The following is a 23180-nucleotide window of genomic DNA, read 5'->3' on the forward strand; positions in this document are numbered from 1 at the left end:
TCCTTGAAGTTTGGAATATCAAGAGAATAATTGATTTCAATGAATTTTAAGGGGTAAAAATGACATTAGATGACATAGGAGAAATAAATGATCCATCTTGAAATATAGTATAAAATTTCAAAATATTTCCCTTAATTTTTAATTTTTTCTATGTGTCTTTTTCTTTATAGTTTATCCTAGGAAAAAAGATTCCAAAGGCTGTATTGTCTGTTTGGGGGGGTGGCAACAATCTTGGTTCAATTTTATTGCTGCATGCCACAAACTTTGGTGGGCTGGGTAAAAGTGTGTGTGCATGCCCGTATGCATGTGCACTGCGTGTGTTTACAAACTAATGTTTTAATATTCTACTGGTTTCACCAAATGTAATTAATGAGAATTAATTCTGACAGGTTTTTGTCCTCTTCCAGTGTTTCTAGCAGAAAGTCAGAGTCTTCTATCTAAGCCTGAAAGTATTGCAGCAAATTATTTCTTTTGCAAATGTTGTATTCCCCATAATGTAAATATTTAAATATAAACCTTTGAACTTTTAAAATATAAACCTTTGAACTTATTTTAAGGTTTTACTTTCTAAAACAGTGATTTTTAAAAATTTGGTGTCTATAAAATAGCAGCCTGGAAAAGAGAAAACTTAATGGGAATATTTAATGGGATTCTTTACTGAGGTGTAATCGACAAATAAAAGTTATATGTAATTATGGTGTACAACATGATATTTTTTTTTTTTTTAAACATTTTATTTTTTTTTAAGAGAGAGTGAGAGAGGAGAGAGAGAGAGAGAGAGAGAGAGAGAGAGAGAGAGAGAGAGAGAGAGAGAGAGAATTTTTTAATATTTATTTTTTAGTTATTGGCGGACACAACATCTTTGTTGGTATGTGGTGCTGAGGATCGAACCCGGGCCGCACGCATGCCAGGCGAGCGCGCTACCACTTGAGCCACATCCCCAGCCCCCATGATATTTTTTTATACATATACACACACAGTAGGAAATGATCACCAATCTAGTTAATGAACATATCCATTCCCTCACATAGTTATTATTATTTTTTTGTGTGATGGTAGCATTTACCATCTATTCCCTAAGCAATTTTCAAGTGTATTATAGTTTATCCTAGGAAAAAAGATTATGTCACGTTTTCTCTGTATCTTGACTGTTCTGAGTAATGCTTCAATGAACATGGGTATGCAGATATCTGTTTGCATACTGATTTCAGTTCTTTTGGATATATTTCCAGAAGTAAGATTGCAGGATCATCATGATTGTATTTTTAATTCCTGAAGGATCCTCCCTACTGTTTTCCATCATGGCTGTACTAACTTACACTCATTATTAACAATGTACTATAGTTCCCTTTTCTGCATGTCCTCCTCTACACTGCTATTTTGTCTTTTTGATATTTGCCATCCTAAGAGATGTGAGGTGATATCATTGTGGCTTCGATGTACATCTCCCTGATGACTGGAGATGTTGAGCACCTTTTCATGCATCTGTTAGCTATCTGAATTTCTTCTTTTGGGAAGTACCTATTTAGATCCTTTTCCTATATTGCAGTGGCGTATTTGTAGTGTGGTGTTGAGTTCCTTAATATGTCTTGGAATTTAGCCTACTAATCGAATATGCAGTTTGCAAATATTTTTTTCCCATTCCATATATTGCCTTTGCATTTTGTTAATTATTTTACTTGCTGTGCAGAAGCTTTTTAGTTTGATGTAATCCCATTAATTGATTTTTGCTTTTATTGCATGCACTTTTGGTATCGAATTCATTACTTATCTTTTTACTAGTAGTTTTACAGCTTCAGGTCTTTAAATCTTAAATCCATTTTCAGTTGGTTTTGTGTATAGTGTGAAATAAGGGTCCATTTTCACTCTTCTGCTTGCAGATATACAATTTTTCTAGTACCACTTTTTAAAGAGACTTTGTTTCAATCAGTTTTTCACTGCTGTGACTAAAATTGCCTGACCAGAACAACTTAGAGAGGAATAGTTTTGGGGGGGTTCATGGTTCAGCGTTCTTAGTCCGCTGTTGGCCAGCTCTGTTGCTCTGGGCCCAAGGTGAGACAGCCCATCACAGCAGAAGGGTGTAATGGAGGGAAACTACTTCCCTCCTGTCAGAAAGCAGAGAAAGAGGGAAGGGACCAGGAGAAGAACTCCTCCAGGGCATGGTCCCAGTGACCCACCTCCTTCAGCCATGCCCTACCTGCCTATCGTTAACTCCCAGTCAGCCCATTCAAACTGATCAGATTAAGTTCTCATAGTCAGGTCATTTTACCCCCAGACATTTTCTGCATTAACACCGAAGCTGTGGACTGATACCTCAAATTCAAAGCATTACTCTGTCTTTTCCTATTGTGCGTTCCTGGTAACTCTTTTGAAGATAAATTGACTATAGATATTTAGGATTCTTTCTGAGATCTTATTTCATTCTATTGATTTTTTTTGTCTCTTTTTATGTCAGTGCTTTGATATTTTTTGATTACTGTAGCTTTGTAGTTTGTTTTGAGGTCAGGTAATGTGATACATCCAGCTTTGTTCTTTTTTGCTGCTCAGGGTCTTTTGGATTCTGTAGAATTTTTTTTTTTTTTTTTAATGTCCATGAAATATACCCTTGGAGTTTTAAATAGGAATTGTAGTTAAACCATAGATTTCTTTGGGTAATGTGGAATTAAAAATAATTTTTTTTCTATTTATGAATACAGTGTGTCTTTGCACTTATTGGTGTCTTCAATTTCTTTCATCCATGTTTTCTAGTTTTCAGTATACAGATCTTTTCATCTCCTTCATCTTCCCAAGTATTGTGTTTGATTTTTTGGGATACTGTTATAAATATAATTGTTTTCTTAAGTTCTCTTTGGATGGTTCATTGGTAGCATATGATTCTTGATGTCCTGTTGAATTTGATTTGATAGAGTTTGAGGAATTTTGTGTTTATGTTCATTGAGAAGGTGGCTTATAATTTGATTTGCTTACAATGTCCTTGTTTGTTCTTGTAAAATGAGTTTGGAAATATTCTCTTTTAGTCAGTGTTTTGGAAGAGTGTGAGAATAATTTGCATTAATTCTTTAGATATTTGTTAGAATTTGCCAGTGAAACCATCAAGTCCTGGGAATAGGAGATTTTAGGAATATGGCGATCTTATCCTGAGGATGGTAATGAAGGAAGATCATGCTCATTTTCTACTGAGACAAAATATTTTAAGTGACTGGTGAGAAAAGCATTTCTCGGTGTAAAAACTTAAAATTTTTGAATCAGCAACATATTGAAATTATTTAATCTACTTTGGAGGTCTGAATACAAGATAAATGATCAAGATTGGTGTATGTGTGGTCTTGGCCTTATCAGAGTGTGATAAGACAGACAAATGCTAAAATTCACGTCCAAGACTGAGAATTGAGTCATAATTCTGAATATGAGTATCTGCTCTTTGAAAGTAACTCTGTGTTCAGTTTTGTATTATTGTGAAGAAATGTAAAACATAGGCTTGTTTGTTTATATTCACATAAATATACTCTATATATTTATACATACATATGTATTAACTTTTATCAAAATTTCTCTATTTGGGAATAGGTCTTTGGAGAATGTATTTTTTTTCTGCCACCTTTTAGATTGTCACCATTTTAATGTATTGTTCCTTTATGTTCTTAGTTACTGATAAACATCAATTCAAGCCAGAGCAGATGTTATATAGATTTCGGTATGACGATGGTACATTTTATCCAAGAAATGAGATGCAGGATGTGATTTCAAAGGTAATGAATGCTCTTTGCCACAACCCCTTCAGTAGCAGAATTCATGTTATCATGCTTGGGAAAAACAAAAAAACTATTGAGAGACTTAAAAATTTCTACTATCATAGAAAATTTAAAATTACATACACAAACAAGCCTCTTTATTTCTTTTTGTAATTTAAAAATTCTGTTGTTAGATCATATCTTTGTTCTCTTACCTCGTTCAAAAAAAAGTGCTATTGCCTCATTCAGAAGCATGAATAGTTTTCATACTCTTGTAAACTGTTTTACATGTAGCAACATGTAGTAATTGTACTTGAATAAATTCAGGAAATATAGGTATAAAAGTAAATATAATACCAGTTTTAATTTTATACTTGACACAATGTTTATTGACATATAGTAAACACATCTTTCAGATTTATTTACTATATAGATTTACTTTCTATCTAAATTATGTCTTAAAAATTTTATACTTTAAGAAAAATAATTTCAAAAATCCTTTGTAGAGCATATAATGTATATGATAAATTCATAGCACAATTGAATCCTATTATTAATGATTTAAAATATTATTTTTGGATTTATCATAACATTGGGATGAGTTTTACACTGATTGAAATTGGTGTAATAATTGCAGGATATTGACAGTGAATTTGCTTGTTCTTTCAATACAGAGTTGACATGTCCCTTGAGGCATCTCACTTGCTTTTAACATTTCTTTATTTTTCACAGGGCGTAAGATTGTATTGTCGTCTTCATAGTCTGTTTACCCCAGTGATAAGGTGAGTATGGTTTCTATGTTCTAGGAATCTTAAATAGAAATATTTATATTGCATGTTAGAACTTGGGTTATTTTGTCTTCTACTGAAAGTGGAAATTTTACTTTATTTAGTATTTTAAGTAATTATTTATCTTAAAGTATCCCTCAATTTTTCTGCGACTCTATACCATGTCTTTCACTTTTTTAATTGTGACTTCCAAAGTTATTTTGCTTTTATTACATGGTAAATTATAGACTTGAAAATGGAATAATCCACACTCAGTTAATATTAATAAATAATAGTTAACTGGGGAGAATTTGGAAATACCATAAACTCTGAATATTTACCATTGTGGTTACTTTGAACTCTTTTAATTACATTGTATAATTTATCATTATGATATATATAAGTAATGATATATATATATCTATATATCTATATATCTATATATCTATATATCTATATATATATATAGGCTATAGATATATAGTTTATCTTATGGTAGTTCCTTCTAATAGTCTTAATAATAAGTTTTATATTTGAAAATTTAAAATTTCTTTGAAGTTACCAAATACGACTTTTCAATTTTATTCTCTTATGTTTTTGTTACTGAAGAGATATGACTTCTTTTTTAGGAGGAATTAGGATTAGTTTTGTTTTTGCCTTCGCCAAAGATCTAGTTTTATATTAAGATTACTAATAGATTAGATAGTGAGGAATATTGTTGAAGCTTGGTAATATACATTAACTGATAGAACGTTAAATTTATTTTGGGTGGCTAGATGTTATTTGGAGTTTAATAGCTAAATCATATCTTCAGAACAGAAATGCGTGCTCCATTTCTGAAATGAATAAAAGATGCTTTTCATTCTTGGCTGCAGGATCCAAATGTTTTATGAGTGCAGAGTTTCTATTTTTCATTCTGATTTTCAATTCCAAGAAATGCGAGACTAAAAGAGAGAGAAGAAAAGAGAGATTGCAGAAGGCTGTGTCTTAAGTGTGTGGAGTGTCCTTTCACGCTGCATAATCACACTGCATGCAGGTCCTGCAGGAGAACTCAGGATCTTATCCATTATTCCGGAAAGTGTTAGGTGCACTTTTACAAATAGGCTTCACAAAGTAGAAAGAAATGAAAAGAATGAATATTTATTGACTTTATTCCATGATCCTATTATGGGTACCCTTCAAATATTTTGAATAACTTAATACTAAGTACTTAATAGCAATTGGGTAATTAATTTTTTTTCTGCTCAGTAAGTAGAAAATAGGAATGGTTTAATTCACCATGTCACCTGTGTGCATGTTGATCTTATATGTGTGAAAATACATTCTGAAAATATATTTTAGCCATATGGGATTTCTTATCCAAAAGACTACATTCTCTAAGACTTGATAAGGAAGAATTGTTCTCTGGCTAGAAATGGTAATTGTTTATGAGTTGTCAAAGGAAAATTGAATGGACCAAAACCCATAATACAGAGGGAATGTATGTTCTTCATGCTTTTAATATGTATGACTTCAACTTACACAGAGAAAAAATGGGCATATTAACCATAAGTCTACATATGTTGTATAACAGAGACTGTCTCTTTTATTTCTTATTGATGCTTATGGAAACCCAGATGAAATGTGTGGTGAGGTATCAGAAACTTGGAAGTGGATTTAAAAGATTAAAAAAGAAAAAGCTGCCGTTGATTACTGGCTGACTTAGTTTACTTATATTGAAATCTCATAAATTCAGCTGTATCTGGGAGCTTTTTAATGCAAGTGGGTAAAAAGATGGAAATATTAATTGTAAATTACTGACAGAGGCTAAACAGTGAATAGAGCTAGTAATTAGTAGACACTTTAAGCTTTTGCAGTTTGCATTTTTTTCTTTTTGACATTTTGAAAGGACCATGATTTCCTCATTCCCTTTTGATTCAGGCCTGCAAAATGAATGAATTATAGATTTCTGCCCTTGGGCCTGATCATGAGACTTTGTTAGCATCTAACTGAACTTTGAGTGATTTTTTTCCTCTCAGTTCTGGGAAATCTACTGAACTGATGTGGAGAACCCATTGGGCTGCTTTTTCCCTGGAATTTTGGTGTCACTGTGTCTGTGCTCTGATCAGGCAGAAGAGGTGACAAGTTCTCAGGGTGTCTACTTCAGGGCAGGCCTGCAGGGTTTTCAGGACAACAGCGCCCTGTGGACAGTCTTGTAATACAAACCCTTCCTTCTTGGAGAATACAGAAGTGGGAATAATGGGTATTGTTTCTTCCCCACATTTTAAGGAAAATTTTAGTAGAACCTACTGTGACTTAAAGGAAGAAGTTCTGTTTTATTTTTTCTTTATTTATGAGGTGTTATACTTCCAGCTAAATTATTACTAGATATTATAACATTAGTAGCCTATGTGTATATAAGAAGATGTTCTGCTTCAGTGTCATCATCGGTCTCTCTTCCCCTTGTATGAGATGATGAAGGATTTTTTTCAGGCATTGAACATGCTTTGCAAACATGTACATTTGTGCATAATATGGGCAATTGATTCTCATTACATTGGTAAACTTTTGTGTTGTACAGACACCAAATGAAAAATATTTCCTTGTACTCACTATTTACTCAATGTATTTGGTTTCTGTTTCCTTTGTAGAGATAAAGATTACCATTTAAGGACTTACAAATCTGTTGTCATGGCCAACAAATTGATAGACTGGTTAATTGCACAGGTAAATACACAAGTTGCTGAGTTTCATTTACTATTGCTCTATACTTTGAGCATGTGACTTAGGTACTTGTTAAAAAATTAATGTATACCTACAGATGAGGTACAGTGAAGTATCTTTTCCATGGTCATATCACTAATAGGAAGCAAAATTAGAATTTGAACATAGATATTCTGAATTCAGAATCCTTAAACTTAACTTTTATGTTGTCTTGTCTTTTAAAAGTATGATGTCTGTATCTTAAAAGTATCAGCTAAGATCGATCAAAAAACACTAAGCATAATTTGAGCATCATCAAATACTTGCTACAATTTTTTGTACTAGTTTGTTTTAAAGTATCTTTTTATTAGTCCTTGCAAACTATTCTAGTTTCCCAATGCCTTTTTCTCTATTAGATAACAATTGTGCTTTGGTAATATGAGTTTAATATGTCTGTGTACATTTTAAATAGCAAAGTACAGATTTTATTATTGTTATTGTTTCTCTGCTTCTCAGGGATTGGATGCTGACAGCTTGTGTTGAGAAAATGACTTGCTTCTAAGTGTAGAACAAATTAAGGCATCTAGCACATCATAAAAGATATTCAAATATAATACTTATTTAGATATTTTCTCATACTAGGTCAATTAATAAGTGAATGAAAATATTCCACTGATTAAAGAACTGATACCCTTTTAACTGAACTTCTAATCTAGGAGGGAAGATAGTGCTTATCTGAAATGTTGTTATTACACTTGAATATTTGAGTCAATTTTATGAGCAAATTTACTCTTGTTTTTAAAGAAAGTCTCTGTCTTTGTTACAAGTAGATGATAACATTTGGTATTTCATCGTAAAGTCTTTATTTTTGTTTCATTATTAATATTTAAACCCTATTCGTTTCATCTCTACACATGTAATTTGAGATTTTTATTGTTTAATATTTTTATTTTTATTTTTTTCTGTGTTGGGGATTGGACCTAGGGCTTTGAGCATGCAAAGCAAGCACTCTACTAGCTGAGCTATATCCCCAGCTGTTTAATATTATTTTTAGACTTTTTAAGACCACTTATTTTTTTAATGACACCCAAATTTTTACATTTAAATGTTAATATTTTAAATAAAACCCTAATTTGTGTATCCAGTGGTTTTGCCTCTTATAACATTGTGATCATCGCACATCACTAGAATCAATTCTTTATTCAGTATATAGAGTTAGAATTTTACATAGATTATGCTACTATAAAATTCATGTGAATGCGTAGAATATGTTGCTTAAATGAGAAAATTGAAGGAAATTCATTTGAAGCAAAAACTGGTACTGATTAAATATTTAAAGTTCTAACTTAGGAAGTCATCTATCAACTTTTTTTTTCTCTTTTACTTTCCAGTGGTACGCATTAGAATAATACAGTAAATTACTTGAAAACTGGACCAAGTCAAACTTACATTTTTCCTTCAGTTTTTCATAGTGGTCTGTTTTGACAATGCCTGTAGTGGTGTATATTAGAAATTGTAGAAATTGCACTGTACTTAGCTCTTAAGAAAACCTGTTCATTGATGCATGCTCTGCTAATAACTAGTACAAATTTGAGCAAGTCATTCCAGATCTCTGGATTATAGTTTTTTTTTTTTTTTATTGGTTGTTCACAACATTACAAAGCTCTAAGGAGAGAAATGAATTACAGTAGATGGGATAGAAAGAGAAGATGGGGGGGAGGGGGATAGTAGAGGATAGGAAAGGTAGCAGAATACATCAGTCACTAGTATGGCATTATGTAAAAATGTGAATGTGTAACCTATGTGATTCTGCAATCTGTATTTGGGGTAAAAATGGGAGTTCATAACTCACTTGAAACTATTGTTCGAAGTATGATATGTCAAGAGCTTTGGATTGTAGTTTTTATAACTGATTACTATATACTGGGATAGCTGTATATCATTGAAGCTTTATGATTCTGATATTGTAAAACTTATCCAAGTTTAAGGATAAGACATACTTAACTCACTGATTAACTTCCAACTAAAATACTATGGGCTATCTTGGAAGAGAAATGCACACTAATGGAATGAAAAGAGAACAAGTTAAACTTTTAAAACTTATATGAAGAAGAGATTTTAATAAAATAAAGGGCTCTTTCTACCAAGATTCTCAAATGGTAAGACTTCATTTCCAGTATTGACCGGTATTGACTGGATTGATTTGGACAGCTCTGCAGAACAGAATGAACAGCTGATTTCAATAAGGTTGTATATGTGTTGTATGGAATGTAGTCTAGATCTTGTAATTTTCTTCAATATCCTGGGTGATATCATTTTGGATGACTGACTATTGTTTTTGTCTAATACTCTTCTTGCTTGCTGCTATGCTGCTTCTAGTATAATAGTATATAATAAAGCATCTTATTTCATGACGTCAACACCTTACTGGACAAAGGCATTGGTGTACTTATAACACATTATTTCATTTGGGGCAAGTTGTGTTGTCTCTATGCATCACTCCTATTTTATGATTAAATAATGCCTTGTTTCATCAAACTCAGGCAGATTTTTGTTATGCCTTTCTTTAATGCTCATACATCTATGTGACACCAGTAGGATTTTTAAAAGGCATAGGGAAGCCAAGACATTTCAGATCATATTTTTTACACTGTTCCATATAATATTTGTCTGGCCTGTGTAACATTTGAATAATTTATCAAATAAAACAATCAAATGTCAGTGAGTATTAAACAAGCTCTTACTATAAACTTAACATTTAAACAAGTGCTTTCATGATTAAAATACAATAAACTAAGAAAACTGGAAGCTGCCATGGTTTCTGCCTTAAGCGCTGTTGGAAACTGGGCTAATTATTCCAGCATTGTCTCCCCCAGGAAGCCTTGCTGGGTTCTCTGACATGGACTCAGGGGTTTCTTCTGTATCTTAGTTCTCTGGGTATATCTGCCTGATAAGGAATATTAATTATAACTGAATAATAGTACTTACTATGTGCCACATTCTAAGTGACCAAATTCTTTAGTAGATTCAAATGACCAGAAGGCAAGGAAATATTTTATGTTTGAATATTTTAACATTTGATCTCTAGCACTTGGCATAATATGCAGAAAAATATCTTTTGAATTGAATGCATTATAATTATCAAGGAGCTAGATTTTTGAAGGAGGTCTGATGCATAGTTCGAAATTAGAGATTACAAATGCTTTGGGAGGTTAACAGGGTTGCAGTTGTCACAGCATGAGGTGAAACTTACCCGGGGTTCTTCATACGTGATGGGTAGAATTTAAATGAATGGAGGGTAAAGGAAAGGGCATTGCAAGCATGAACCATTACCTGAGTGAACACAAGGATGAAAATGACAGAGAATCCAGGCCACACAGGGGGGCTGAGCTGACTAGCGTGAGAGCTGTGGGTATTAAACTTTGTAATGTGAATCTGGAGAGGGACAGTAAAACTAGGATATGGAAGGTCTTGAAAGCATAATAAAATTTTTGATATAAATGTAAAATTTTGGAACATGAAATTCCTGTGTAGAAAAGTTGAGTTCTATAATAGCATATGTTAATATCCAGAAAAAATGTTGATACTTTGTACAAGGAAAAATCAAATGTCAGATTAGGGTGTTGACAATAGAAATTAAAGAGAATCGATAAAGAAGAGAGAATAGATTTGGTCGAGGATCTAAATTCTAAAGAATAGGCTAGGGACAAAAAGAATGAGACAATATGTGAGAAAAAGTTTCTTAAACTGTAAAACATATAAATATGAGATATATCTACAAAGATATGTGTTCATAGAGGTAGATGGATCTTTATCAGTAGAATCGTGTTTTCCAAATCAAAACCATATTAAGACGTTGTTTGGGCTGTTTTGTTGGGTTTAGTTGCTTGATGTGATTATTTCTTTTGGCTAGATAATGAAAGAAAATCTTGCATTTGCTGGCTTGTCTAAACACTTTGAGGTGTTACAAGTCACCAGAGATTAATAGGCTGTGTTAAAAGTGCCTCAAAAGCAAGGGCATTTGGTAGAAGAGAAGAGTGATTGACCAAAATCATGCAAAATGGTTTTTACCTACCTATATTTAGAGTGTCATCATTTTATAGCTATTTTCCTGTTCCTTAACCATGATATAGTATCTAAGAAATAACAGGGATTATGTGTAGAGGCAACAAATATTATATACTTATATATTTCCATATTTAATAAAAATTTTACCCAGAGAATGATAAATATTTTTATTTATTGTCAAAAGAAACTGTTTTTGTATTAAATGAGTGTTGGATGCATTCTGTCTTATGTAATGGTGGATGTATATAATAACTGTTGGATGCATTCTGTCTTAGGAAACAATGCATGCAGCAATACATGAATGACTTTATCTGAATATAGTGCTAGGGGTGTCAAGTGTGATAGATACAGAACAGCTTGTGTTGATTCTGACTTACACAGTACTTTTTGGTTAACAGGGGGATTGCCGTACCAGAGAAGAGGCAATGATATTTGGCATTGGACTCTGTGACAATGGATTTATGCACCATGGTAGGGATATTTGTCTTGGAAGCTTACAGATGTATTTCATTGTTTTGGTTCTTCTTAGAACATTGGGAGTATCTCAGTACTCTAGTGACGTCCACAGGAACCACCAGCAAGGCTGTGTGGGTGTTGCCCTGGGTCCATGCTGAATCACCACATCTGCAATCCATTTCATTGCTGGTGCCATTCCTGTGTCAAATTTCTGTTATCTACCAGTTGCCATGACTTTTATTTTTCTAGACAATGCTAATCCCAGAAGAGCAATGGCTTGAGCTAGAAGTTTTGGTTTGCTCATGTACCTCTTTGAATTGGTTTCAGATTAGACTCATATTTTTAAAAATTATACTGGAAAGTAGAATAATTAAATGACATATGGCTGAATATTTATTGTTATTTTTTGGGGGGGATATTTTCAAAATCACTTTAGGGAATTAAATTATAGATCTCTGGGGAAAATGTTTCTTTTTGGCCATTAATGATTGATTTTTTTCTTGTTTGATGACTAGATGATTTGCTGAAAGTCATCAAACAAGAGTTTTTAAATAAAGTTCATGGATTTATCAAAACAAAATTGGATTTTTCCTCTCTATTCACACTAGGTTCTAGAATCTGTGGACTCAAAACATTTTTCTTTCAATTATTGATGTATTGTGCTTCTAACTATGTTTCATAGCCATAGCACTTGTATTCATTTGCCAGTTATTTACAGAAGGTTGTTACCCTTTATGAAGGAAATATAGCCAAAGTCCTAGCAGTTCTGAGAGCATCCTTGGTTATCACGTGTTGGTTGGGGATTTCTGTCTCTTCTCTGTGTAGACAGATCACTGTGTGGGTTGTCCAAGAGAAACACTAGTCCCTGAAGAACAAACCATTTAATGGAAGAAATTATAAGATTTTAGGGAATTAAACTAGAATATCAAGTTGAAAATGCTCAAAGTTTTGATTCATTCTTCATTTTACATAAAGCATCAGGAAGCAGTAAATTCATCTAAACATTTATTGTAAAATATTGTTTTACAACAGAGTAGCCATAACTGACAAGGGAAACTAGTTTGCCTCGTGCCTGGCTATATTGATGCTTTCCCCTGTTCCTTTTGATGGGTTATTTGGTGAATGAAAACAGCTATAGCAGAAGCCTCATGTGAGTTTTGCGACTCCGCTTAGCTCATTTAGGCAAGATTTAATCTAAAATATGTTATCATTCCTGTTGTTCACCCTGGCTTGTGTTGCTTTTATGTCATAGTTGATACGTTGCCAGTGAGTCTTTCATTCAAAGATCAATACAGTCTCCCTATCTAATCAACTCTGTAAAAATAATAAAATGAAATAGTGGTCTTTTTGGATTGCTTACCAAGTTGCCAAGTTATTTATGTAGATTGCCTCCTTTTAGTTTAATACAACATGGTGAAGATTTTATTACCCTCATTTTGCAGACTGAGAAAACTGAAATGTGGAATGTTTAAGTAATTTTCTCATTGTCACACCCAGAATCAGTTCCAGACCTGGACTGATCCATCACAAAACATAATTCTTTCCACTGTCTTCCCTTTAGCTCCTAGTTCTATGAATCAACTTGGCCCAAGAAGTACACTTCAAGGTACAAAGGATAAATGAGTGAGAAATACAGAAGATTTCTCATGTAAAGCATTTTGACAGATGTCAGGATCTCATTCTGTACAAATTCTTTAGTATTTAGACTTTGTTTAAACAAGGCTAACAAAACATAAACCTTATGTCATCAGTCCATGCCAAGGATCTTAGGGGCTTTGGGGGAAAACATTAATGGTCAGATAGAAGGGAAAAAACTGACCTTGACAGAAATGAGATTATTGGAGAACATTGCAATTTTGGGATGGTACCCGGGATTGAACTCAGGGGACTCAACCACTGAGCCACATCTGTAAGGTCCTTGCATAGCATCTGGATAGCCATCTTAAATGACAGCCACCAATTTAAGAAAAATTTCACTTTCCCGCCCAAGGGTCTTTCTGACAAAGGCTCACCACTCCCTGATACCAACTTTACCCTTAAGGGCCACATTGGGACCTGCCCAGCTGTAATCCCTGAATGCCCCATAAAAGTCCTGAACCCCAAGCCTGTTTTGCCTCACTCCACCTATGGAGAGATGTGCCTTTATTTGTCAACTCTGACAAATAAACATCCTGTGTATCTCTGCCGACTCTCCGTCTTTTATTTCTCGCTCACCTGTCTCCTAGTTCCTTGCTTTCCTTTCACATCCCCAGCCCTGTTTTGTATTTTATTTAGAGACTGGGTCTCACTAAGTTGCTTAGAGCCTCACTTTTGCTGAGAATGGTGATCCTCCTGTCTCAGCCTCCTGAGCTGTGTGCTCCACCACACCTGGCTGAATATTGCTTTTAAACAGAAAAGAACTATGTGGAAACAAAGATCACATTTCACCCAGAAAGTATGTTTATGCTTGAAGTCTTAGAAGAAAAGTGACACATGGGACTTGCTCACACATGCAAGCCAACCCTTCACCTATTTGAATTTTCCATAATTGTGCAAGATATTAAAAACATGCGTAAAATGTTTACTATGAGTTGAGAACACTACAGGTTTCTAAGTTTGCATTGCAGTGCATGTTAGGATTTATTAAAATCTTTTACTTAAATTTGGATTTTAATCTGATCAATGACAGACTTGGTCAAGTAGAAAAGAAGCTAACATTGGAAAAATAATTATTTTAAAAATGCAAAATCCTTTAGGTAACAGCAATTTAGGGGAAACACTGATTTGAAATTATAGAAGGAAATAGAAAAAAAAAATCCGAGGGATATTTGTGTCATTTATCCTAGAAATATATAGTTGAGATTGTGGGCAGATATTTTATTTACCTAATGTCTACAGGTGTGGAAAATTTGATTTTTTAATTAATTGAAACAATTTAAATCTTTCTGTTTGTGTAGTCCTGGAAAAAAGTGAATTCAAAGATGAGCCCCTACTTTTCCGTTTTTTTGCGGATGAGGAAATGGAAGGATCAAATATGAAACATCGACTTATGAAACATGATTTAAAAGTTGTGGAAAATGTTATAGCAAAGTCACTCTTGGTAAGTTAGTTAATATGTTAAGCCTTCTTGATTAGACAGTAGCAGAAGACTGCATAAATATATTTGATGCATATGCCTTCATTCTGTTTTAATTTTTCACCAACAATGTTATTATTTTGCATTTCAGATTAAATCTAATGATGGCAGTTATGGCTTTGGGCTAGAAGACAGAAATAAAGTTCCAATAATAAAATTGGTAGAAAAGGGGTCTAATGCTGAGGTAATGTACATTAGCATTTTTATTTAAAATTGTTGTCATGATAGACAAACATAAAAGTTTCAAACAAATTGAAATCAACCTTATAAGTATCCTTAGCAAAGACAATGTCTTTGCATGATCTTATTTTCAGGTTCTACCAAATACTCTTGAGATTAGTGGCTGCTGAACTCCTATCTATGTATTCAGAGATATTGGGGACAGGGAGGTGGTGGTATTCCTCTGAACTTCTTGACCTCTTGGGAGGCCAAACACCTTGGCTCCTCTTATGTCCCTGGGCCTCTCTAATCACAAATTCCAACTGGACACTTATGGAGACAGCATAGTGCCTGTACCATTTATATGTGCCTCTTCTTTTCAATCAAGGGCTATATCTTCTATTTACCTACCCCCTTTATCTTTTCTATGAATATATCTTCCATCATTCAAAGAACATGCTTTGATTTATTTTCTCATTGAATTAATGCTGATTGACAGTCTCTCATTTCACCAGGGTTTTAAACAGAGGAATCCCTAATAATTTATGTCTTCGTTCAGGAATATTTATTTAGTAACTGTTATATGCTTGATAGTGTTCTCAGCTCTGGGAATACAACAATGAATGAAACAGACAGAATCCTGTGCTCTCATGGTGCTACTTTCCAATGCTGTGTCCCAAGTATATCAGGTTGAAAGCATCCTCACCTTGATGCCTTTCTCATAAGATACTTAACAAGCAAGCATCTGAATATATCTCAATAAAGAATGTGAGAATTAATGAAATCAAACTTTTAACTTTGAATGCATTTAAAATAGATGGTAACTTGTCTGCCATCCTCCTAGCTGCTAATGTTCAAGGTCTCTGCTTTTACCAAAACACAAATTCATGCAAGATAAAGCTTTAGGTGCAGCACATTAATGTCAAACAGAGTAACTCTGGTCAACTTATATGTCGCTGATGGACCTGGCCAACAATTGCACACAAGGAGATGTTTTTTCAGGCATTTTCAACAGATGCTTTGGACAGCCCAGCTTCATCTGCTGTGACACAAATGAATACCCTCTCCCAGTGATACTGCTGGTTATCTGCTCCCTCACATGTATATAACATTAGAGAAGCACTCTGAGGCAAGCATATAAAGCAGGATTTATTTAGAAAGGGGTAACATAGACTTCTCCCAGGAGGGAGAAGAGGGCCATAGCTGGTATCTTAGTATCTCAGGAAGTGAGGGGTTTTGCCTTTTTTTATGTGTCCTAGGCTTCCTTTGTTACCCTGCTCCCTTCCCCCCTTATCTCTCTCCTTCTTGCTAAGACTAGGTCCAGGAAATGCTGGGTGGGATGGCCAAAAGGTGGGAAACAGGTGGGCTGGAGGGGCCTGGGAAGAGCATTCCAGGCAGGAATGGGACCCAGGGTGAGTTAATTAGCAACTTTTACAACTCCCTGTAGGGAAGGACAGTTCCTGGGACTGGTTACCTTAGCAACAGGTTGGAGCAGGGGCAGGTTCTTGATAAGGGTGGAGGAGGGGCTCTGAAGGAATTAACATTTCAATTCCTCCATTCTCAGGATCTGACCCTTGCCAATCTGCCGGGTCTAATTCTGGCTTCTGCAAGTAGGCGACCAAAAGCAGCAGGGAGTTTATGGGTAGTAGGTTGGATGAGAAAAGCTTCTGGTTAGCTTGGAGGGGTGTTGTCTTCCTTGTCCCCTCTCAGAATCTTGCACTGTTGACACCTCTGTGATTACTGGAGCTCTCTTGCCCACTCCTCTGCTCTGCTGGAGACTCTGATGCTAATGAAACTGGTCTTGAAAATCAGTATCTGGTCCTGTTCAGTTTTATTTAAAGGATAGAATGGAGAAAAAGACAGTCCAGAGTCCACAGAGGAGGGAGTCCAGAGCTGGTGCCTGAGGGAGTGAGGGTGTCTTGACCCTTTTATAGATTCTAGAGATTTCCTTTCTTCTCAAGTTCCCTCCTCCTCCCATTTTTCCTGTTGGACCAAAAGCCCTGAGAGAAGCTGCTCATGGGGTACATCTCCCTATTTTCCATAGCTGCTCTGAAAAGCAGGAAGGGAGGGCGGGGTGGATACTCAGGTCCTTTTGCCAGGGTCTCAGTAATGTCAGTAATGCCCATTGAGTGTCATTGATATGTCCGTAGATATACACACACAGCAAGGATTGAAACTCTCTTAATATAAAAAAAAAAAATTAACTTGGGGTTTGAATATAGTTTTAAAGGGTGAAATTTTAAAAGGAATTCTTTATACAATGGAAAAAGGAGTAAGAGGAGTACAATGTCAATTCAAGGAGGAATGGATGAGAATTTCACTGAAACTTTGTAATCAAGTGCAAAACTAGGACCTCAAAAGATGATAACTGTTTTATTTTATCCATAGTTCTGTGAATTTGCATAAAACATTACAGATGTGTTTAAAATGCCAAAGTGTGTAAGCTCTGAATTTTTCAGATTCTAGTTCTGTGAAAACAGATTTCTTATTAAGTCACTGTTTGAATTATAATTTTTTTTTTTGTGTGTGTGTGTGTGTGTGATTTCTCTTTTAGATGGCTGGCATGGAAGTTGGGAAAAAGATTTTTGCTATTAATGGTGACCTGGTTTTTATGAGACCTTTCAATGAAGTGGATTGCTTCTTGAAATCATGCTTAAACAGCAAAAAGCCTCTAAGAGTTCTTGTGAGCACAAAGCCAAGGGAGTAAGTTGTATGGTTTTTGTGGGATTAAATAAATTACACATAGATGAGTGAAATAGGAAGTTAACTAAGTAAATTTTTAGAATTAAGCATCTCATATTTTAGAATCTAATCAGCATCCGAAATACTAGTTTGTAGGCCATGGACACCTACATTGCTTATAGTGCACGTGGCTCAGTGGTCAAGTGCCCCAGAGTTCAGTCCCCAGGAACAAAAAAAAAAAAAAAAAAAAAAAAAAAAGAGAGAGAGAGAGTGAGAAAATTATGAATGAGAATTAAGAATTGCATGTGAAATTGTTGCTGAAAGCTGGAGTTGCAGGATCCAGGAGGGGTCCTGTTGTTTTCTGGGTCCTGGCCCACCTTAGAGGGCAAGGGCCAAAATGTTGGCTTCTTTTTACTTCCTTGACTTTTGATTTCCAAGTTTTGGGTTTTAAACACTCAGCAAGCCAGTTTCACCAGTCTTAAAGAGGGAGTAATAGATTATAACTTCAATATCTATAATTTTACAGTTATTCCTTTCTTTTAATTGGGGTCAGTATTAGTACTGGAAGTCAGCATTATATACTATTTATCCTGTAGGTAATGACTTATTATCACAAATTAACCCAGGTTGTTGCTTTTTTTTTTTTTAGAAGTTACAAAGTTTACAAGGAAAATACAAAATGAAATTAGTAGAGCAAAAAACATATTCAGTTTGTGTAATAGCTATGAACCAAGAAAAATGACTTTCATAATCTTGAACCTTTACTTATACATTATATCCCCTTTCTGAGATCACAGTCATCTTTACAACCGAAATCAATCTTTTGAAAACAGTTTTAAATGAGCTGAAGTCTAGCTTATTTTCGAGCATTCTAACATGGAGGCAGAGCCTTATCTCAGGTAAGGTGGGGCTCTTTAAAAATAGCACAATGCAACATTGTATCTGAAACATGAATCAAAGAAAGGCTAAGAGCTTTTTTCCACAGCTTCTTTTTGTGGAAAAAAGTGGCAGAATACTTCCATATTTTACAATGTCACCTTTAAACAGATTAGGCTGTCTTTGTTATTTTCCAAAAATGCATTTAAATTTTAATTTTATTGTGAAGAGTAAGACAAAATTGTATATGTAACTTATTAACAACAGGTTACTTTATCCAGCTATAAAACGTCCAATGACATGAATAAATACCAACTAATTTTTTTTTAATATAAATTTGGCATTTTTGCTACACATAGTTTTTAGTTTGGAGAACACCAACTTGGCAAAGTGCTTTCCAAAGCTTTATATTTAAGTAACTTTAACTGACTTTAACTTTTAAAGTGCAATTTATAATCCAGAGTGCATCTTCTAAATATAGAATCATGTAGTTGGCAAATAGTGAATTTGAGTTCTTCTATTTGTATCCCTTTAATTTCTTTCATCTGTCTGATTGCTCTGGCAATCTGTTTTGAATAGAAGTGGTAAAAGAGGGCATCCCTGTCTTGTCCCAGTTTTTAGGGGGAATGCTTTCAATTTTTCTCCGTTTAGAATGATATTGGCCTTGGGCTTAGCATAGAGAGCTTTTACAATATTGAGGCATGTTCCTGTTATCCCTAGTTTTTCTAGTGTTTTGAACTTGAAGAGGTGCTGTATTTTGTCAAATGCTTTTTCTGCATCTTTTGAGATGATCCTATGATTCTTGTATTTAAGTCTATTGATGTGATGAATAACATTTATTGATTTCCGTATGTTGAACCAACTTTGCATCCCCAGGATGTACCCCATTTGATCGTGGTACACTATCTTTTTAATATGTTTTTGTATGCAATTTGCCAGAATTTTATTGAGAGTTTTTTTGTGTCTCTGTTCATCAGGGATATTGGTCTGAAGTTTTCTTTCCTTGATGTATCTTTATCTGGTTTTGGTATCAGGGTGATATTAGCTTCATAGAATGAGTTTGGAAGGATTCCCTCCTTTTCTATTTTATGGAATAATTTGAGGAGTGTTGTGTATGGTAACAGTAATCACAGATCTGCATGGGTTAACAAAAAATCAAAGGAGACCCCTAAATCTCTTATACATTCAGGAAACTGTTAATGATCAGAAATAGACTTAGTCAAAACAAAAAGATACAAGACAGGTCTTCAAATGACAGTGTGGCTCTTCTATGTCAGACACAATGTATAAAAAGAGAGCACTTACTGGTTATCTTACCAGTAAACTTATATAAATTTTTATATAATACTAGACAAGGCTGAGACATATGTTAGGGTGTTACTATATTGTTATAACCTTAGTAACCGTTGTTTGTTTAACCGGTTTCAAAGTAATCAGTTATGATTTTCAAATAGGTACAAACCCCAATTCCTTTAAGACTTAGTTTCCCCAAGTAAGAAAACCCATTAAGTACAAGAAAATTATCTTGATAGATAAGAGCAGATCAGTGTTTTTGACGTTGCCTCATATCAGAACATTAACTTCGACTGAGCTAATCATACCCAATTTAATTACAAACAAACTTTTTGAGATTTACCTTCCATAGATTTTCTGCAACTTCCTTAGACATTCACAACTTTGCATCCTTAGTTTTGCCCTCTTTTATCTTTGACTTTAGCCCAAGAATATTACTTTACCAGAAAAAAATACTTTATCATCCAGAAACATTTCTTTTACCTTCTAATTTTCTGTATTAAAGTATATTTCCATACCTATAACTTCTATTTTTGGATCTTTCTCTTAAATTCATATTCTGAAATAGTCCTTGTGAATTTTATCTGTACATTTACTTTACACAACAGATTTCATCTTAGGAGAGGGTTGGAAAATCTAGCATATACAAAACCTGTGCCTTAATCTTTTTTCTCCCAGGTTACATTCAAGGGGTTGGAGGACAGGATATTTTTGAGGCTGTTCCAGTAATCAGTATCACAATGCCATCAGCTTTAAGTGAGATCCCCACTGATTGGGGGCCTTTTCTTTATGCTAGATATCCATATGCAATGGGGGAGACCCTTTCCATTTTTTCTTTAGGCTTCCTTGAAGATCCCTTTGCAGAGGCTGCCTAAAAACACAGTTTGGCCTTAGTTTCTGTCTTTTTCTTTTCTGGGTGCAGTTATTTATTTTGCCAGCCTCCCAAGGCATTGAATCATTTTGTGCCAGTGATGGATATCTCCTGGCCAAATGGGGCATCCTGTCAGATCCTAAAGGGCAGACTGTTCCTGTCTCCAGGTCACATACTAATAGTGTTGAAACCACATCATTTGTGGCCATCAGCTCCCACTCAACAGAGGCGGAAGGGGCTGGGAGGCAGGGCAGAGGCCAGGTTCTCTTTGGCCATTTTTTCTACAGCCCAGGCAGCTTTCCTCCCATTTTAGGGCCGGTGAGCTGCTTGCTCTCCTTGTGACCCAGAGGCAATGCATTTTGGCACCTTGAATTAGTTCCTGACTGTTCAGACCCCTTATCATGGAACTGCATAAATGCCTGTGCGTACAGAATCTCTTTCATAGGCTTCACCCCTGATAGACTAACAATCCAAAAAAAAAACCATATAAAGGGTCAGATTGTGTTACAGTAAACTCTCTTTCTCATAGTCAGGCTTTTCCTTATAGGTGGCCTATGCAGCCATGATCTCTGTGCTGATCACTAAGATCAATGCAGTGTGCCCCATGTCTTAGAGGGCCAGTAACAGACAAAACAAACAAACATACAAAAACCCAAAAACAGATAAGAGAGGATCCCAAAACCAGGGGAACCTTTAAAACACAGACCTGCTTGTACAGATTTCTTCCACTTAACTTTACCTTTGACAGACCAACTCCAATTGCAAGATTGTACAATAATCCAGAAAGCTATTCAAAAGCCAGATCGTTACAATAAAACATTATCTCGGACAAACCTTTAACTTACTTTATCTTTGACAGACCAGCTCCAATTGCAAGATTGTACAAAAAACAAACAGAGAGAGACAACAGAGAGGAGCCCCCAAACCAAGTCCAACAAATAGGAACCTTTAAATTGGCCAGCCAAGATCTTTCCCAAGAGACTACCTGTACAATCAGTGCGGTATTGTCCATGTCTTAAAAGGGACAGTAACTAATAGAAACACAGACAGACAACCAGAGGGGATTCCTGAACCATGGCTGATCAGACGGGATCCTTTAAAACAGACCAGACAGGAAAATCCTTCAAGTTCCCAACTCCCACTCTGACTTTTATACCAGTGGTACTACAGATGTCCCCACGAAGAGGGACAAGATGATTTCACAAAGGTTTCACCAACTATATAGAACCAAGGGTTTCGGTGCGGGTAAAGGGGATGGAACGTACCGAACAGTCAAGGTATGGCACATTTACTGCATCCTTTTTTCTCAAATAGACCAAGATGGAGCAATCCATAGAGTTGAGGGAAGGAAGGCAGGGGTCCCCTGAAGCAAAAAGTGCTTCAGTAGCTGCTGGGGACAGTCCCTCAGTCCCTTCCTTTACTCACAGGAATACCTCTTCTGGTTCGACCGGAGGTACACCCACTCACCTGTCTCCTAACTTTACTGCAGTCAGCTCTCAGAAAGTTTGCCTTACATCCTCAGCATGGAAGTGGGGTTCCTTGGAGAGCCAGGCTTGCCCAAGAAAGCTGGAGTGGGGGGCTGCTCTTGGGTCCCACCTGGGGTGCCAATTTGTTGCTGAAAGCTCAGTTCTTGTGAGGCCGCCAATCCAATAACGAGGATGTGGTTTATTGGAAACCACGGGGGAAAAAGAGTTTATTGCTTTGCCAGCGAAAGAGAAACACAGTGGACTCCTGTTCCAGAGGCTGTGATTCTGCCCATCAGCAGGAACTGGGGGCCTTTAAAGAGGTGACTCAAAGGCTACATTTCTCGTGTTCTGAGTTGGAATTTTAATTCACAAGTTAATTTGGGAGATAGTCATTTCTGAGATCTTCAGGTACCATCCCCAAAGTCTGGATTACTTCATTCCTATGGTGGGTGTGTACTCAAGGACAGATGACTCTGTGGAGCATGGGGAAGAAAGGTAATGCTGTTTTCCCTGAGATTAGCCACAGGGAGAGATTAGGGAGGAGTAGGCGGAGAAGAAGAGAAAGAAACATGTTCATTTTAAAAATAATTGCAGTTGGAAGGGCACCAACAACCTAAAGAGGACCACTGTTACAAAGCTATCAAACTTTCTGATGCTCTGAGGTGATTAGATTTTTTTTTTTTCTTTTTGGGTGTGTGCTAGAGATTAAACCCAGGGCCTTGTGCATGTGAGGCAAGCACTCTACCAACTGAGCTATATCCCTAGCTCATAAGAGTATTTCTAGCCTGAGAGACGCTCCGAGCTTGTGTATGCTTGGTAATATGCTCATTCATTTAAAAAATATATATCATCTTTCTACTATGATTAGAAAATTTTTTAAATTTTTTATTGTAGAAAAGTAAGAGAGTACAGATTTTTCTGAGGGGAAATATTTTTCTTACAGTCTTATCACCTATAAATAGCTATATTTTTGAAATTTAGAGTGTAATGCATTTTCTAAATGTCAATTCTCAT

General features: G+C 35.3%; 1 protein-coding gene across 3 annotated transcripts in view; it reads left to right on the forward strand.

Annotated features, from left to right (window-relative positions):
- Positions 1–23180, forward strand: part of Prex2 (phosphatidylinositol-3,4,5-trisphosphate dependent Rac exchange factor 2) — a 294983-nt gene that overhangs the window by 122405 nt on the left and 149398 nt on the right. For all 3 annotated transcript variants that reach the window (XM_040294020.2, XM_005322936.5, XM_078017136.1), the window contains 7 exons: positions 3646–3749; positions 4464–4513; positions 7129–7204; positions 11647–11719; positions 14641–14783; positions 14911–15003; positions 17533–17681. In XM_040294020.2, coding sequence (XP_040149954.2) covers positions 3646–3749; positions 4464–4513; positions 7129–7204; positions 11647–11719; positions 14641–14783; positions 14911–15003; positions 17533–17681 — 688 coding nt within the window. The remainder of the gene's footprint in view (positions 1–3645; positions 3750–4463; positions 4514–7128; positions 7205–11646; positions 11720–14640; positions 14784–14910; positions 15004–17532; positions 17682–23180) is intronic.

Source organism: Ictidomys tridecemlineatus, chromosome 7 (assembly GCF_052094955.1).
Source record: "Ictidomys tridecemlineatus isolate mIctTri1 chromosome 7, mIctTri1.hap1, whole genome shotgun sequence".
NCBI lineage: Eukaryota > Metazoa > Chordata > Mammalia > Rodentia > Sciuridae > Ictidomys > Ictidomys tridecemlineatus.